An 18,230-nucleotide genomic window follows, 5' to 3' on the forward strand; every position below is an offset into this window, starting at 1 on the left:
ACAGTCTGTCAAACCCATTTCTGACAGATATCCAAAGGAAAAGCGATCAGTTTTTCAGGGATATGTCCTCAGTCCCAAAAGTGTGACTTGATTTGCAGTAGCCAAGGCATAGACACAGGCCAGATGTCTCTTGACAAAAGAATAGGTAACAAAAGTGTGTTATAGAAGTATTTATTATATACTATATTCATGAACTATTTTTTCTCTCTGCATTTATGCCAAAATGAATGAACCTAGAAAACATTATACCAACTTAAATAAGCCTGATGAAGAAGGACAGATACTGTATGTGGAAACTAGAATGTCAAACTCATAGAGCCATCGAGTAATAAGACTGTCACCAGGAGCTGGGTGGAGGGGGAAATGGGGCACTGTTAGTCAAAGAGTAGAGATTTTCAGTTGTAAACTAAGTAAGTTCTGGGGATCTGAGGTATTGCATGCTGCCTGTAGTGTTTCTATATAATTGAAATTCACCCAGAGAGACATAATACAGTGTACTCATAGGTGGAAGTGTAACTTACTCGACTAATAATTATTCAGCGTATGAATATCATATGATCACTTTGTACACAGTACATTTATAGCATTACTGTTAGTTACACCTTAGTAAGGCTAGGAAAGGAAAGGAGACTTGGTGGGTGCTTTTCTCCTCTGAGTGGTGCTCAGTCCAGGCTTCACGTTTCATTGATGAGGTATTTTGCATACCCATGTCTTGTACCCTCTGACCAGAGATTCCCGTTCAGGTAGTTTGTGTTGGTCCACAGCTCGAGAATGTTTAAGATGCCCCAGTTCATTCCAGTCTGGATCCCTCACTGAGCATCAGGACTGTGAGTCCTCTCATTCCTGAGGGCTGAGATCTGGGCTGAGGAGGGGGTGCTCTGTTCTGAGTGGGGATGGATCAGGGCCTTCGGTGTGACCTGAAGGAGAATGCCTGATCATCAGAGGTGCCCCAAGCTGCTGTGTCCTTAGTCCTCACCAGGAGGGGAGTGTGATCCGAGGGAAAGTGTGGGAACGTCCCATGTGCTCTCTCTGTGGGAGTTGAGTGTCCTGAGTCCCTCCTGAGACAGTGGCCACAGGGGACTGTGTGTTCCTCATGGTGAGGGCTTCCCTGTGTGTGTGGTTGGGGTTCAGGAAGGGGATGTGTTGACTCTAAGCATTAAACAGCATGTTTTCACTTTCATGATAGACCTCTGAAGACTTGTGTTGCCTGAGGAATCCCTGAAGTTGAGGAAGAGGAAAGAAAAGGAGTCAGGCATGGCTGTTTCTCAGGTAAGGTCATATTCAGCCTGTCCTTCCTGAAATGCCCTTCACTGGACTCGGTAATCCTGTCTGACTCTGCAGTGTCCTGTCTGACTCCTGTACACGCACACTCACCCGGGGCCTTCCCTCAGGGCCTGTCGTCTCCACTTAGATCCCGTGTCCCCGTGACCTGGTGACCTGGCCCTTGGAGGAGGCTCCCCTGGGCACCGTCCTGGGCAGGGCTTCTCACCCACGGGTTGGAGACGGGGTCTCAGTGCTGTTGGCAGCAGGGATTGCTTAGGGCCCCTCTGGGTGTGCTGTCTGCTCTGTCAACCAGAGTAAGAAAACTGCCCATGAAAATTAGGTATTAATATGCACAGTAGCTGGTAAAATCTGGAAATCAGATCAATTGAGACTGTCCTTTCCCTTTTGTGTATCTTGACATCCTTGTGATTATACCTCACATATACACAAAGAATTATTTCTGAGTACTGTGTTCTGTTCAGTTGGTTTATTTGTCTGTTTTTATAACAGTACCTGGAGAAGGCAATGGCAACCCACTCCAGTACTCTTGCCTGGAAAATCCCATGGACAGAGGAGCCTGGTCAGCTACAGTCCATGGGGTCGAGAAGAGTTGGACACAACTGAGCCACTTCACTTTCACTTTTCACTTTCATGCATTGGAGAAGGAAATGGCAGCCCACTCCAGTGTTCTTGCCTGGAGACTCCCAGAAACGATGGAGCCTGGTGAGCTGCCATCTATGGGGTCACACAGAATCGGACACGAGTCGTGACTTAGCAGCAGCATACCAGAACTACATCACCTTGATTACCTTGTAATAGGTTTTGAAATAGAAAGACCTTCCTTCTTCAAGAGTTTTGCTGTTTGCTCTTTGTTGTTGTTGTTGTTGTTGTTGTTGTTTTTAATGGAACGCTTCACGAATTTGCATGTCATCCTTGCTCAGAGGCCATGCTAATCTTCTCTGTATCATTCCAATTTTAGTATATGTGCTGCCGAAGCGAGCACTCTGTTTGCTCTTTGAATAGTTCTGTGACTTTCACCATGTTTTATTCTGCTTCTACAAAGTTGCCATGGCAGTTTTGATAATGAGTTAATTGGTAGATTGACCCTTGTGTGGTTATTAAAGAAGCTTTTTTGATATAGCATGTTTCTTTTGTAATCTTTATGAGTTTTACCTATGAAACTTTGTCATGTGGGAAAGAAGATAAATTGACTTTGTTTTCAACTTGGGGACCTCTGATTTCTTTTTCTCATCTAATTGCTCCAAGGGTTTCAGTGCTTCATTGAACTATAGTGCAGTGTGCATCCTTGCTGTCTGGACCTCAGAGGAAAAGCTTTCATTCTTTCCCCATTGCTGTGCTCTTTTCATAATGGCATTTCTTATGTTGATGTTGGTATAATTTGTTGTTTGTAGTTTGTTGAGTGTTCCGTCTTGAAGGGTTGTCAAATTTTTGTCGAATGGTTTTTTTCTGCATCGAGATGATCCTGTTTTTTTTTTCCTTTAATCTGTTAATGTATTGTGTCATATTAATTGATTTTTATATGTTGACTTCTCCTTGCCTTATATGAATAAAACCCACTTGGTCATGGTGTCAAATCTTTTTATTTATTTACTTAAATTATTTTAAGTGAAGGATAATTGCTTTACAGAGATTGTTGTTTTCTGCCAAATACCAGCATGAATCAGCCACAGGTATACATATGTCCCCTCCTTCCCATCTTCTTCCCTATCCCACCCCTGTAGGCTGTTAGAGAGCTCTGTTGGAACTCCCCAGTCATTCAGCAAATGCGCACTGGCTCTCTACTTTACATATGGTGATGTAAGTTTCCATTTTACTCTCTCCATACATCTCACCCTCTCCTTCCTCCCCTCCCCCCTCCGTCTGTTCTCTCTGTCTGTTTCTCCAGATCTTTTTAATATGTGTTGAAGTTGGTTTGCAAGTATTTTAATTTTGCATGACTATTCATCAGGGGTATTGGTTTCTAGTTTTCCTTTTGTGTCTTTGGTAAATCAGCAAATTATTAGAATCATGCTTGCTCCATAGAATTAGCAGGATTAGTGGTAATTCTTTTGTAATGTTTGGTAGAATTTGGGCCTGTATTTTTCTTAGAGGTTTCTGACTACTTTTTAAATCTCTCTAGTTATAATGGGCTTCCCTGGTGACTGAAATCATAAAGAATCTGCCTGCAGTGCAGGAGACCCAGGTTCTATCCCTGGGTGGGAAGATTCCCTGCAGAAAGGAATGGCAGTTTAGTCCGGTATTGTTGTCTGGAGCAATTCCATGGACAGAGGAGCCTTGTGGGCTACAGTCCATGAGGTTCCAAAGTGTCAGACACAACTGAGTGGCTAACACTTTCACTTTCAGCAGTCTCCATTTTTTAATTTCTTAATGAGTAAAATAGTTTATGTTTCTGAGAATTTGCCAGTATTTCCTATATTCTGTCATTTATAGGCATTATTGGTCATCGTACTTCCTTATCTTTAGAAACATTCTTTGACCTCAGTTGAAATCACTCGTCTTCCTATCTGTTTTTAGTTATTTGAATCTTTTTTTCTCTTTTCCTTAGTCTAGGTGGGATGTTTTTTCAAAACATCAACTCTTGGTTTGTTGATTTTTATATTTTTCTACTTTCTGTTTTATCTCTGGTTTAATCTTTCTTATTTACCTGTTTCCTTCTGCTAAACTTCAGTTTAGTTTGTTTTCCACTTTCTGCTTCCTAGAGGTCTAAAAATAGATTTCAGATTTAAGATCTTTTCTCTTTTTTACTGTAAGCATTTAACAGTTCACACTTTTAGTACAGTCTTCTTTGTGTGTTATAAATTTTGTACTATTGTCTTTTCATTTTCATCCATGTATTTAAAATTTTCTATGTGATTTTTTTTCTTAGACCCATATGTGGTGTAAGAGTGAGTTGTTTAATGTCCACATTTGGGGAATTTTCTCTTTTCTTGTGTTTATTTCCTTGCTGTTAGGGAAGATACTTTTTTATAGTGTCAGTCTCTTAAAATTGTTAATTTTGGCCTAACGTGCGGTCTCTCATAGAGAATGTTTTCTGTGTCCTTGAGATGCATGTGTTTTATGCTTTAGTTGGGCCATGTGATCTGTACATGCCTGTTCAAGTTGAACATTGAAATCTCGTACTATTCCTGTGCCACTATTTCTGTCTTCCTTTCCCTTAATATCTGATGTTAGATGTATATATATTTTTACTTGTTAACAGCTTTTTGGTAAATTGACCATTTTATCATGATACAATATTTATTTCATTGCAGTTGTTATTTCTTCAGTTTATTATGTCTGATAAACAGTCTCCCCTGCTGTCTTTAGGATAGACTGTCTTTTTTTATCCTTTCACTTTTTACCTTTCCATGTCCTTAGGTTAGTGAGTACTACCTGTTTCAACTCTCTGATAAACTCTGTGTCTCTTGCCCTGTGTTTTTCCTCCTGTTACTTCTAGTGGCTCCTGCTCATGCGCATCGTATCCGGGTGAAAGACAGGCAACCTAAACAGCTCCTTTCATGCCAGTGTCATTTCAGAAGGAATGTATTGAATGTTTCCTTCCCATCATGATGTTTCTTGAGATAGTCTTGCTTAATAACTATATATTTTTTGCCATGATTTTTACTTCTTCAAGAAGTTTTTTTACTTGACTCTTGTGATAATTTCTTTTTGTCATAATCTAATGACTCTTCTAATTTCAAATCACTGTTTTATTAATGGAAAAATTCAGAAAGAAACTCTTTGGCTTCTGTTAATGCCTTGCTATATAAATTGAAATGGATAAAATTGTATTTGTATTTTTGTATGTATTTGCATTTTTATTTAATATTTTTATGTTTTCTCTTGGTAGCCTAGTATAGAATCCTGTTGATAAACTCAGCTGAGTATGAAGGATACATTTTTATCATCTGAAACATGCTGAAATACATGTGAATAAAAGGATGATATACAATTGACCAAAAAGTCTGTCAAGAGACGAATCCTCTCATTTCAGTTAATTTTTTATAGATATATATGCATGCATGTGCAAGTCTGTGGTTTGGATAGAAGACATCATGATTTGAAAACTACACATTACCTTTTTTTTCAGTTGAAGTTATGTGATCAGTATAATCTGTGGCCTTGAAATTTTCTAAACAATCCTGTTAGTGTTTTAAGTAGTAAGGTGCTAACAGTTGTGTTTCTGTATCCACGTCTATAATGAGCTTTCATGCCATTACACATTGTTCAGCTTGGCCTTTTTTTTTGTTTTTTTTTTTTCACATTAATACAGTATTTATTTGCTTTCCTTCTGTCAAACCCTGAGCCCACCACTTTCCCCAGGCTGCCTGGGGAGTTACAGGAAAGGGAACACACAGGGCAGACACAGGAGAAAGAACTGTGGGAGGTGGAAGCAGCTCCTTCACGTCGTGCAGAAGATGAGCTAGACCACCATCAGGCAAAAGGGCCCCATGGCCTTTGAGAGGGCCAAGCCCATGGCATAGGAGAGCTGCTGTTTCAGAGAAGGGTTCCTGGGTAACAGTGATGAAGCTCCTGAACACAGTCCCACTTTCAGCCCTGGAGCCAGCCTCCCCTGCTCTCGCAGCTCCCAACTCCAGGGAACTTGGCTTCTGTGTCAGAGCCCCTTGAAATGGCGCTGCTTTGGAAGCTGCGGCTAGGAATGAGTGAGATGGTCCGGGGACCCGGGGCCGCCACGCTGCCGTCGCCCTCATCGGTCAGTGTCTCCGGTCCTTCACCACCGCGGACAGTGATCACTCAGCTGGCGGGAGGTTCTCCCGATCAGGGACGGGGTGGAGACGAATTCGGCGCAGGCGTCCATTTTCAGGGGATGAAGGCCCGAGGCCTGAGAGCTGCTCCCCCTGCAGAGAAGACAGAGGGGCAGGGAGGAGGCTCACCTTGGACTTCTTTCAAATTTTCTTCAGGAGCCCTCTGTCAAAGGACTTTTAATGTTCTCCATATTATTTAACTGTTAGATACTTATGCTTCAGCTGCTGAGCCCAAGCCTCTGAGTTCAGGTGCTTTGTGTAACATTTCTTACCTTCTTGATCTGAGTCGAGTTTCTCAGCGTGTCTATGACACGGTTTTTCTTCTGTAAGGTGGGAACAGATCGTTCTTCAATGAGTTATTATATTGATGACAGATTCTTGCCTGTAAAGTACTTATTTAATGTTTAGAGTAATACTACAGTAATTTAGAGCAACAGGAAGCCTTCAGACACTTTTGGTCCTTGCTGCTGTTCTCAACATCATAACTGAAAATTTTGACCTTTCCATGAAAAGTGCGGACTTCGTCCTCTCTGAAGACACCACTCATGCTGTACCTCATCTGGATAATGAATTGCACTCACTGGGTAGAACATAATATCTGACACTTCTGTAGAGCCAATACAGTGTTGAGTTTTATTTATATATAGTTCATGGATTTTGAAGAATGATGAAAAATCCATATTAATTGGAGGATCTCATAAGGTCTTATGAAAAAACATAAGAAATTAAAATTAGAGATCCATAATTTCTTCAGATACTCCTGCTTGGATCTGTTAGAACACATACTTCAACCAAGTCAAACCTTACCCCTTACTACCCTTTCTCTTTTGCATGAAAATGAGAACTTTCATGGCCCTTTTGGTGACACGTGGTTTCATTTAAGGAACAACTGACCTCTGAGGATGTGGCCATCGAATTCACTCAGGAGGAGTGGGAATTCCTGGACCCTGCTCAGAGGGCCTTGTACAGGGATGTGATGCTGGAGACCTACAGGAACCTGCTGTCTGTGGGTGAGGATGACTTGCTTCCAGAGCTGCCCTTGGGTATCTGCATTTTCCCTGTGTGCCCCTTGGGAGGCCCTGATGTCTTTCATCTGAGAGTTCTGGTGACTCGGGCATGACACAGCTTGACAAGGTTAAACTGACCCTCTTCAGATGCTGTGTCCGTTTCATGTCACATCTGAGGTTGTCCCAGCGCTTATTTATGTACAAAGCTCACCTGCACATTTTAAACAAATACCCACGAGAACCCCGATTTCCTATTTTCTACCTTTTGACTTTTGGCTCAGTGCTTAAAAATATCCACAGCACTTTAGATTTCTTTCTTCTGATAACCCTGAATATCTATTTCTTTTTGTTTGTTTTTGCTTGATTGTTTACTTTTTTTGGCTGCACCATTCTGCATGTGGGATCTTAGTTCCCTGACAAAGGGTCAAACCTGCATTCAAAGTGCAGCATCTTAACTATTGGATCACCAGGGGAGTCCCAGAATTTCTGTTTCTGATCTGGATATTATCTCCACATTGGAGCAGGGGAGAAAACTCTGGACAGTGGGGAGTGATGTAAAAATAATCATAGATACAATGTATAAAGAAAAAGGAGTATCTCAAAAGGGCTGTTTTTTCTGTTTAGGAGTAGGACAAGCTGGTGGATTGGATCCTCTGTGTTTGTTACTTAGGAAGATGTAAGGAGAGTGGGTAGAGAGGTCGTCTTTTTGATCCTAGATCCTACGAGGGGAGCATAAGTGAATCTCACGGGCTCTTAACTTGCTACCTGTAGGTCGAGCACATGGTCCCATCTCAAGATCCTGTAATGTCTGACCTTCCTGTTGTGTTAGTTTTACTCTTGTGCTGCTCTAGCCAGTCTGGGAATGTCAACTGTTCCCAATATTACATTCTCCTTTCTTTGTATCATTTTACTTCTTAAATTTCTTTGAAATGGATTCCAGACAGTTTAAAATTTTATCTGGTTTCCTTGCTGTGATAATCCACCTATGTTTAATTGGCCACCTCTGGTGAGTCTCTGTGGAGTGGATTTACTAGGTAACAGAAAACTGTGATGGAGACACTATTTTTAATGTTATTTTCTTGCTCTGTTCAAAGTCACCACTTGAAGCTATCCAGTAGAGTGGTCAGTATATTCTAAGATGATGAGAGAGAAAGTGACATGAGAGCCTGATGCATCTTTCCAGGTTATTTTCTGGCTTTGGAGACTCTGTCAGGGGCACGATGACAGTGTTCTTCATGTGTATCAAGGACCATATATTTTAGCCTCTGTAAATGGTATGGGAATTTATCCCAGGACAACTTTGTCCCAGTTCACATTCTCATATCTATGAGCCTGTTGGCTGCACTGTTGTTCTGTGCATTGTAAGTATTTTGTTTTATCATTGAGTTCAAATTTCTTTGTTACTCTTAGTGTTTCTGTTTTGTATTTGCAATGCGTTGGATGGTTGATTGGGGAATGGTCCCTACAGTGGAACTGGTGATCAGTCCCTCTTAAAATTCTTTGTATATTCTTTGTACTCATTTACTATCAGATGTATGATTTCCATATATTTTCTTTTACTGTTGATTGTCTTTTCAAAGTCACTGCACTTTAATGCACAGCAGTTTATAATTTTGATATAGTTCAATTTATTAATATCTGGTTTTATTTTGTGGCCTGTGCTTTTGGTGTTATATCTAGTAAATCATGTGTGGGTCCAGTTTCCAGGAACATTTCCTGCATGTTTACTTCTAGGAGTTTTATACATTTGGGACTTCAGTTTAGGTCTTTGAACCATGTTGAGTTCACTTTTGTCTTTAGTGTAAGATAATGTTCCAAGTAAATTCTTTTGCTGGTGGGTATTCAGTTTTGGCAACATGCCTTGTTTCATAAACTGCTTCCCCCATTTAGTAGTTTTTACACCCTTGTGAAACATCGTCTGAACATCTCCGCAAGAGGTGTTTTTGTCTCTGTTTTAACCTTTCTTTTTAGGTATGCTTCTGCTGCCGCTGCTAAGTTGCATCAGTCGTGTGCGACTCTGTTAGATCCCACAGACGGCAGCCCACCAGGCTCTTCTGTCCCTGGGATGTCCCAGGCAAGAACACTGCAGTGGGTTTCCATTTCCTTCTCCAATACATGCATGCATGCGTGCTAAGTCGCTTCATTTGTGTCTGACTCTGTGCGATATCACAGTTGGCAGCCCAGCAGGCTCCTCTGTCCCTGGGATTCTCCAGGCAAGAACACTGGAGTGGGTTGCCTTTTCCTTCTCCACTTTTTAGGTATGGGTAATTTACAGTGTTGTGTTTCCGGTACACGGCAATTTACAAGATACTTAATATAGTTCCCTGAGCTATATCGTAGGTTCTTGTTGTTTATATATTTTGTATATATATTAGTTTGTATATATTCAAATTCCTAATTTATCTCTCTCTTTCCTGCCCCCACCACCATCCTGCACTATCCCTTTTGGTAACCATAAGTTTGTTTTTTATGCTGGTGAGTTTATTTTGTGAATAAGTTCATTTGTATCATTTATTTCAGTTCAAGATATAGTATCCTATGATATTTGTCTTTCTCTGTCTGGTTTCACTTAGAATACTCCCTCAGTCTGTCTATATTGCTGCAAAAGGCATTAGTTCATTGTGTTTTATGCTGTGGAGGTGGCAACCCACTCCAGTGTTCTTGCCTGGAGAATTTCATGGACAGGGGAGCCTGGTGGGCTGCAGGCCTTGGGGTCTTAAAGAGTTGGACACGGCTGAGCTGCTTTCACTTCACAGCATTCCCTTGTATATGTGTACCACATATTCCTTATCCCTTTGTCTGTCAGTGAGCATTTAGGTTGCTGCCATGTTTTGCCTGGTATAAACAGTGCTGCTAAAAACATTGGAGTATCATTTTGAGTTAGTTTTCATCCTTTCTGGATATATGCCCAGGATTGGAATTGCTGATTCATGTGATAGCTCTATTTTTAGTTCTTTATGGAATCTCCATGCTATTCTCCAAAGTGACAGTACCAATTTATGTTCCTTCCAACAGTGTAGGAGGGTTCTCTTTTCTCCACACCCTCTCAACCATTTATTGTTTGTAGACGTTTTGATGGTGGTCATTCTGACCAGTGAGAGGTGATGTTGATTCGCATTTCTCTGATAAGTAGAGACCTCGAACATCGTTTCAGGTGACTGTTGGCCATCTGTTTGTCTCCTTTGGAGAAATATCTGTTTTGATCTTCTGTCCAGTTTTTGATTGGGTTATTTGTTTGTTTGTTTGTTTTGATATTAAACTGTATGAACTGTTTGTATATTTTGGAAATAAATCCCTTATAGATAGCATCATTTGCATATATAGTCTCCTAGTCCAAAAGTTTTATTTTTATTCTCTTTTTGGTTTCCTTTGCTTTGCAAAAAGGTTTTAAATTTCATTAGATCTCATTTGTTTGATTTTGCTTGTGTTACCATGACTCTAAGAAAGAGCCAAAGGAAACTTTGCTGACATTTATGTCAGTGTTTTACATTTGTTTTCCACTATGAATTTTATAGTATCTGGTCTTGCATTTAGATGTTTAATACATTTTGAGTTTATTTTTGTATGTGGTGTTAGAGAATGTTGTAATTTCATTCTTTTTCATGTAACTATCCATTTTTCCCAGCATCACTTATTAAAGAGACTTCTTCATTCTATATTCTTTCCTCCTTTGTTATGGAATAATTGACTGTAAGTAAATTGGTTTATTTCTGGGTTTTCTATCTTGTTCCACCAATCTGTGTTCTGTTTTGTGCCATTGTCATACCACTTCCCTGGTGGCTCAGACGGTAAAGCGTCTGCCTACAGTGCAGGAGACCCAGGTTCAATCCCTGGGTTAGGAAGATCTCCTACAGAAGGAAATGGCAACCCACTTCAGTACTGTTGCCTGGAAAGTCCCATGGACAGAGGAACCTGGTAGGCTACAGTCTATGGAGTTGCAAAGAGTCGGACACGACTGAGCAACTTCACTTTCACTCTTATGACTGTAAGTTTGTAGTATAGGCTGAACTCAAGGAACTTGATTCCTCCAGCTTTGTTCTTCCTTTTCAAGATTGTTTTAGATATCAGAGTCTTTTGTGTTTTGGTACAAATTAAGTTTTTCTTTGTTTTATGAAATATGTCATCATTAATTTGATAAGGGCTGCATTGAATATGTAGATTGCCTTGGATAGTATGGTCATTTTGACAGTGTTACTTCTTTCAATCCAAGAACATGGTATATGTTTCCATCTGTTTGTGTCATCTTTGGTATCAGTCATCAGCTTCTTACAGTTTTATGAGTACAGTTCTTTTGACTTTTTAGGTAGGTTTATTCCTTAGAATTTTATTCTTTTCTTTGAGATGGTGAATGGCATTGTTTCATTAATTTCACTTTCTGATATATAATTATTAGTGTGTAGAAATGCAGCACTTTTCTGTATATTTAGTAGCCAGCAAGTTTACTCTGTTCATTGATGAGGTCTAGTAGTCATCTGGTCGCATCTTTATCTACATTATATCTTTTTAAATTTTTATTTTTTAATCGAAGGATAATTGCTTTACAGAATTTTGTTTTCTGTCAAACCTCAACTACATTATGCCTTGTATGCTTTTCACTTGCAACATTTTTCAGCAATACTATGTCTGACCCTAGTCAATAAATATACAAAGCACTCACTTTTTATTTATTATATTTTGGTGCCATTTAACCAGGTAATTAAGAACAGTGCACGGCTAGACATTAGCCTTCCTTGGTGGCTCAGTGGTAACGCATTCACCTGCTAATGCAGAAGATGCAGGTTTGATCCCCGAGTCACGAAGATCCCATGGAGAAGGAAATGGCAACCTACTCCATTATTCTTGCCTAGGAAATCCCATGGACAGAGGAGTCCAGTGGGTACAGTCCACGGGGTTGCAAAGACTCAAAACACAACTGAGCGACTGAACAGCAGCAACATAGGCAGGGATTGCTTTGGTTCTTGGCTGTTAGAAAACTGATGAATATTTTATGTCTCAATTTATGTGTCATTATATTTAGTAGCCAGCAAGTTTACTCTGTTCATTGATGAGGTCTAGTAGTCATCTGATGGCATCTTTGGGATTTTCTGTGTGTAGCATCATAGTGACAGTTTAACTTCTTTTTTATTTGTTTTAACTTGAATTCCTTTTATTTATTTTTCTTTTCTGATTGTTGTGGCTAGGACTTCCAAAAATATGTTCAATAAAAGTGGCAATAGTGAACATTCTTGTCTTATTCATGTTGTTAAGGGGAGTGCTTTCAGTTTTTCCCTGTTGAGTATGATGTTAGCTGTGTGTTTGACATATATAGGCTTAATTATATTGAGGTAGGGTCCATCTGTGCTGACTTTCTGAAGGGTTTGTTATCATAGATGGCACTTGAATTTTGTCAGAATCTTTTCTGCATCTATTGATGATCATATGGTTTTTAGGCTTCAACTGTTAATGTGGTGTATCATATTGATTTACTTTTGGATATTGAGAAATCTTGCATCCCTGCAATAAATCCTACTTGATCATGGTTTATGATCCTTTTATGTATTAGTAGCTATTTGAATCTGCTCTTTTGAACTCAGGGAAGGTCTAGGAGAATAAAGCCTTTTTCTACAAAAAGGAATTGGATGCCTCAGAAAGGCTTTTGTAACTGGGAAGGTCCTCCAGAGTCAGTTTCAACCCCTCCTTTTGTTTGATACTCCTCGATCTTGAGATGAACATGTGTGGAAGAAGAAACGAAGTAAATGTCCAATAGAGAGGTTAATCATACTTGGCAGAGGAACCCAGGTTTAGATAGCCTTTTCCTGGATGTTCCTTCTGATTTCTGCTAATAAGATTCTTACACAATATCCTGGAATATTGTGTATGTTTTTCTTGAATATAAGCATTCCATTGTAACTCACAAATTTCACAGTTGGATACATTGCATTGTAAATAGTATTATCCTGCTTTCTCCATATATCACAGTCACTTTTAAAATCTCTCTTGTTTCTATATTTCTATCTTGTTTCTATCTCTCTTGTTTCTATTATACCCTTAGTATTATGTGCCGGGGTCCAGCCTCGGCAGGATCCAGGGGTACCCTCAGGATGAACGGCGTCGGAAAGAGAGAGAGAGAGACCAGACTTGGGTGTGCAGCAGAGCAGAGTCTGGCAATTCTTTATTTTTTACCATAGCTTTTATACCCTAAGTTAGTACATCTCTGAGGGGAAGATAGTTTAGCATTACATCACCTTGTCCTTTAGGAAGAACAGGATGTTTTCTGCATTTCATTTCTATAATAAATCTTTGCACATTGTCTTCTTGCCTTGGGGCCTATTAACATTTTATGCAAGTCAGGTGAATGTAAACCTATTTTCTGTTTCTGTGGTGATCTTAACAGAAAAGTTACAGTCTCACAGGGCAACAGTACAGCATATCACAACATAGTAGAAGTATAACCTTGTTAACACAAAGGCCAATTCTTCTGCAGAAGTTGTCAGTTAAATTTATCTATGAGGTGTATCCCACACAGACTGTGCAGCTTCGGTGAGGCAGCCCCTGCCTAGCACTCCTGGCTAATAATTAACAACCGTCTCATTGTTGCCACATTAGGGCTAAGCTCTTATTTTTCTAGATCTTTAACTATATTAACAATAGTTTCCATAACACAACCTTAGCACATTAAGAGCAAAAACACAGGAAGCAAATGTTAACCCAATAACCACTTTTAGAATAAGTTTTCTTGTGTTCTCTAGTAGGGCTTCCTCACCCCCCGAAGGGCTCTATGTCTATAACGGCCTTTATATGATCAGGTTCTTTATGCTGTTTTATGATTAGGGTATTAGAAGCAGTGATGCATATTAGTACCGAGGGCATGGACGCATTTGCTAGAATGCCAGCAAAGGAGTTTAAATTGAAACACCCCTTTCACCCTGGATAATCTCATAAGATACCACCCTAGAGACATACTGATCAAAGTTCTAAGTTGATTCTTATTAGTAGAGAGATTGGGGAAGGCCTTCTGCCTGTGTCACAGAAATTAGGGAGTAGTCTATTAGAGCAAGCATCAGAAAGACAGATATCATCTTTAAGGTGAGTGCCGGGCACAGCTTTTAAAAATCCTTGGAATCCTGATCCGCCTTTCTTATCAGGTTTTCTCCTCATGACCTTGTCATGCGTGGGATCTCGTGTGCTGGCTCCCGACAATAATGCCCATAAAGTTGCTGGATCAGTTCTTTTCTTTTAAGGTCACTATATTAATTTGGCTCTCAGTTATTTTCAGAAAGACATGCAGTCCCAAGCTGATATCTGACAAACTTGTGTACCCTGTGCTCCACGCAGGCCCTTTCTTAGTCCTCACCATTCCTCACATAGTACCTTGATACGGATGGAAACATTGTTCTTACCTACCACATCCCTCCAGCTTCTACAAGCTCTCACTGTAAAGATAATCTTTGGTCATTTATTGAACAAGTTTCTCAGGACATGGCCTCAGTCACTGTGCCTCCATGATGTCTCACAAACCATTTCGAGATGGGATGGTTGAATAATAGTTAAACAGACTACTTCTGTCTTGTATCTTCCTTGGTATTTTCTTTCTAAGTTCCTTGTTTTGTTTTGTTTTGTTTCTAATATTTTCTAATCTACTCCTTCGGTGGGTAGTCATGTTTACAAATAAGTTTTCTCAGTCTGTATGTTCAGATTCATATCCTGGTTCTCTTACCACTTTGTGGGCCAGTTGGGTGTGTCTCCTGCTCTGATTAGAGAAAAACATGTTAATTTACCTGAAGCCTTTTAAAGCAAATTAGTGCTGTCAGTTGGCTTACAGTAGTGCATGTTCTATAGTAAATACTCAAAATTAACTTTTTTTTAAAAACGTAATATCTATATTCTCTCATGTTCTTGATGATATGACTTTATCTACATTATATCTTTTTAAATTTTTATTTATTTTCTAATTGAAGGATAATTGCTTTACAGAATTTTGTTTTCTGTCAAACCTCAACTACATTGTACCTTACATGCTTTTCACTTGCAACATTTTTCAGCAATACTGTGTCTGACCCTAGTCAATAAATATACAAAGCTTTCACTTTTTATTTATTATATTTTGGTGCCATTTAACCAGGTAATTAAGAACAGTGCACAGCTAGAGATTAGCCTTCCTTGGTGGCTCAGTGGTAAAGAATTTACCTGCTAATGCAGAACATGCAGAATTGATCCCCGAGTCACAAAGATCCCATGGAGAAGGAAATGGCAACCCACTCCATTATTCTTGCCTGGGAAATCCCATGGACAGAGGAATCCAGTGGGCTACAGTCCACGGCGTTGCAAAGACTCAAACACAAATGAGCGACTGAACAACAACAACATAGGCAGGGATTGCTTTGGTTCTTGGCTGTTAGAAAACTAGTGAATATTTTATGTCTCAATTTATGTGTCATTTACAGATGATGGTCCTTTTGTGTGTATTCTGCACTACAGCTGACACATACTACTTGTTAACATTGTAAAATGCCTTTCTCTTTAGGTACATAGTTCTATAGCAGATTTAGAAAACTATCTTGTTTCCAAAAAATTGTTTTAGTCATATTCTTCATTTTCTCACTTGTTTTCAATTGTAAACAACCAATTATGAATAGTTAATTATTAATTGGGTAAGCTTGGTTTTGGATTATTTACTGTTACAATATATAATGTATTATTTAGAATTTATTTATGTATAGTAAGTATGCAGAATACAATGATAGTGTAATATTTTTCTTTTCAATTTGAGACAACTGTTGATTGATACATTCCTAGAGGTCCTCATAGAAAAATACTCTGTTTTTGAGAGTGGGCATAAGATTGTCCAGTGTGAGTGTGTTTGGCATATGATTTTTAAAACTAGGTTACCTTAATGGTGAATTTATGTTATCATGCTTTCTTAAGTTAAGAATTCTATTCCTTTAGTGTTTCTAAAGACTTAAGGTCATCATTGTCGTGTTTCATAACTTGGTGTAAGTATTTTGCTGTCATAGATACTCAACATGAAACATTTATTTTTGAATCATTGTGAGCAGGATACCTATGGTTCTTTTTATCTTGTAGATATCTCTCCTACACATATGATCAAGCATTTACAACCCAAAGTGACAGTGATAAACGAGAACCATTCCAAACATTGATGCTGGGAAGACCTGAAAGCTATGAAATGAAACACTTCCATCTCTGGGAAAGTCAGGAAAATATGTGTGACTTTGAGTGTCAGGGGAGAGATGACAAAAGAAATTACAAAGGAACACCTGTAAGCCTTGATGGAAATGTGCCTGATGGAAGAGATTCACATGATAGAAAGGATGCAGGAATCACACCTTTTGGAAACAGGCTTCGGTTTAACTTTCAGGATAAACTGCAGTTACTTCAAACTGGCAGGATAACTTCTGAATATAATGAAGTTGAGAGGTCTGTCAACAACAGTTTCTCATTTTCACCACTTCAAAGAAGTCCTCCTTGTGTCCAAACTAGTGTTTCTAACATATATGGGGATGATTTTATGAATCCTTCAGTAATAACACAAGACCTTAAAGCACACAGGGAAAAACCTTACAAATGTGATGAGTGTGGGAAAGCCTGTCTTAAGGGCTCATGCCTCATTAAACATCAGGCCATCCATATAAGAGAGGAATCACATAAATGTGAAGTATGTGACAAATTGTTTGACCAAAGTTCACAGCTTGCACGTCATTTGAAAATTCATTCTGAAGTGAAATGTTACAAATGTAATGAGTATGACAAAACCTTTAATGAGAGCTCCACCCTTGCCAGACATCAGATAATCCACTCAAGAGCAAACTTATATAAATGTGATGTGTGTGGTAAAATCTTTGGTCAGAATTCATTCCTGGTAAGACCTGAGAATATCCCTGCAAGAAAGAGAAGTTCCAATGTAATGAGTGTGACAAAAGCTTTACTGACAGCTCAACCCTCAGGAGACATCAGAAAATTCATACAGAAGAGAAATTATTTAAATGTGATATATGTGACAAAGTCTTCAGCCAAAATGCACACCTTGCTGGTCATCAGAGGGTTCATACTGGAGAGAAACCTTACAAATGTGATGAGTGTGGCAAGCACTTTAGTCACTCTTCACAGTTCAGAAGTCATAAGAGATTTCATACTGGAGAGAAACCTTACAAATGTGACGAGTGTGGCAAGGCCTTTCATGTAAAGTCAGTCCTTTTAAGTCATCAGAGAGTTCATACTGGAGAGAAACCTTACAAGTGCGATGAGTGTGGCAAGGCCTTTCGTGTAAAGTCAGTCCTTTTAGGGCATCAGACAATTCATACTGGTGAGAAACCTTACAAATGTGATGAGTGTGGCAAGGGCTTTCGTGTAAAGTCAACGCCTTTAAGTCATCAGACAGTTCATACTGGAGAGAAACCTTACAAATGTGATGAGTGTGGCAAGGCCTTTACTACCAGCTCACACCTCAGGAGACATCACAAAATTCATACAGATAGAAATTATTTAAATGTGATTTATGTGACAAAGTCTTCAGCCGAAATGAATACCTTGCTGGTGGTCATCAGAGGGTTCATACTGGAGAGAAACCTAACAAATGTAATGAGTGTGGCAAGCACTTTAGTCAGCCTTCACAGATCATAAGTCATAAGAGATTTCATACTGGAGAGAAACCTTACAAATGTGATGAGGGTGGCAAGGCCTTTTGTGTAAAATCAATCCTTTTAAGTCATCAGACAGTTCATACTGGTGAGAAACGTTACAAATGTGATGAGTGTGGAAAAGTCTTCAGCCAAAAACCACATCTTCGCCTTCATTGGAGAATTCATACTGGAGAGAGGCCTTTCAGATGTAATGAGTGTGGCAAGTTCTTCAGTCGAAATTCACACCTTACAAGTCATCGGAGAATACATATAGAGAAACCTTTCAAATGTTTCGAGTGTGGAAAATCCTTTACTCAGGTCTCAGCACTCACTAAACATCAGAAAATCCATACATGAGAGAAACTTATGTGAATGTGGTATATGGTAGAAGTCTTCCAAATTCAAAGTTCAAACTTCACACCCTACCTTTGGTCAGAGAATTCATACTACTGAGGAACCATACAAATATGATGAGTCTGGCAACATCTCAGGCTTCATGAGAAAATTCATACTGGATAGAAGCCAGATATATATGTATTTATTAGTCAAGTCTTTAGAACATGAATTCATTCTAG

At 39.3% G+C, this 18,230-nt stretch overlaps 1 protein-coding gene, 2 non-coding genes and 1 pseudogene across 3 annotated transcripts; 2 read left to right on the forward strand and 2 right to left on the reverse strand.

Annotated features, from left to right (window-relative positions):
* Positions 1 to 1,186: 1,186 nt before the first annotated feature.
* On the forward strand, positions 1,187 to 18,012 carry LOC136157605 (zinc finger protein 480-like). The gene is made up of 8 exons (XM_065919435.1): positions 1,187 to 1,269; positions 6,913 to 7,134; positions 7,507 to 7,629; positions 13,068 to 13,157; positions 13,500 to 13,555; positions 16,100 to 16,623; positions 17,040 to 17,483; positions 17,570 to 18,012. The coding sequence occupies exons 1-8, from the start codon at positions 1,255 to 1,257 to the stop codon at positions 18,010 to 18,012; spliced, it is 1,917 nt and encodes a 638-aa protein (XP_065775507.1). The 5' UTR covers positions 1,187 to 1,254.
* LOC136162097 (U6 spliceosomal RNA) lies at positions 2,160 to 2,266 on the reverse strand. Its single transcript, XR_010661946.1, has one exon. It is a non-coding gene; the product is annotated as a U6 spliceosomal RNA (small nuclear RNA).
* Positions 5,687 to 6,082, reverse strand: LOC136159362 (ATP synthase F(0) complex subunit C2, mitochondrial pseudogene; annotated as a pseudogene).
* On the forward strand, positions 10,807 to 10,879 carry TRNAC-ACA (transfer RNA cysteine (anticodon ACA)). The gene has a single exon. It is a non-coding gene; the product is annotated as a tRNA-Cys (tRNA).
* Positions 18,013 to 18,230: the final 218 nt, after the last annotated feature.

Source organism: Muntiacus reevesi, chromosome 2, assembly GCF_963930625.1.
Source record: "Muntiacus reevesi chromosome 2, mMunRee1.1, whole genome shotgun sequence".
Lineage (NCBI taxonomy): Eukaryota > Metazoa > Chordata > Mammalia > Artiodactyla > Cervidae > Muntiacus > Muntiacus reevesi.

What these genes read in the sequence shown, in the direction of transcription:
- LOC136157605 (XM_065919435.1), top strand. An exon ending in TCTTTCATCTGAGAGTTCTG is followed by an intron (nt 7,135 to 7,506) that starts GTGACTCGGGCA and finishes TTGGATCACCAG; the next exon opens with GGGAGTCCCAGAATTTCTGT. An exon ending in ACACAGACTGTGCAGCTTCG is followed by an intron (nt 13,556 to 16,099) that starts GTGAGGCAGCCC and finishes TTTATCTTGTAG; the next exon opens with ATATCTCTCCTACACATATG.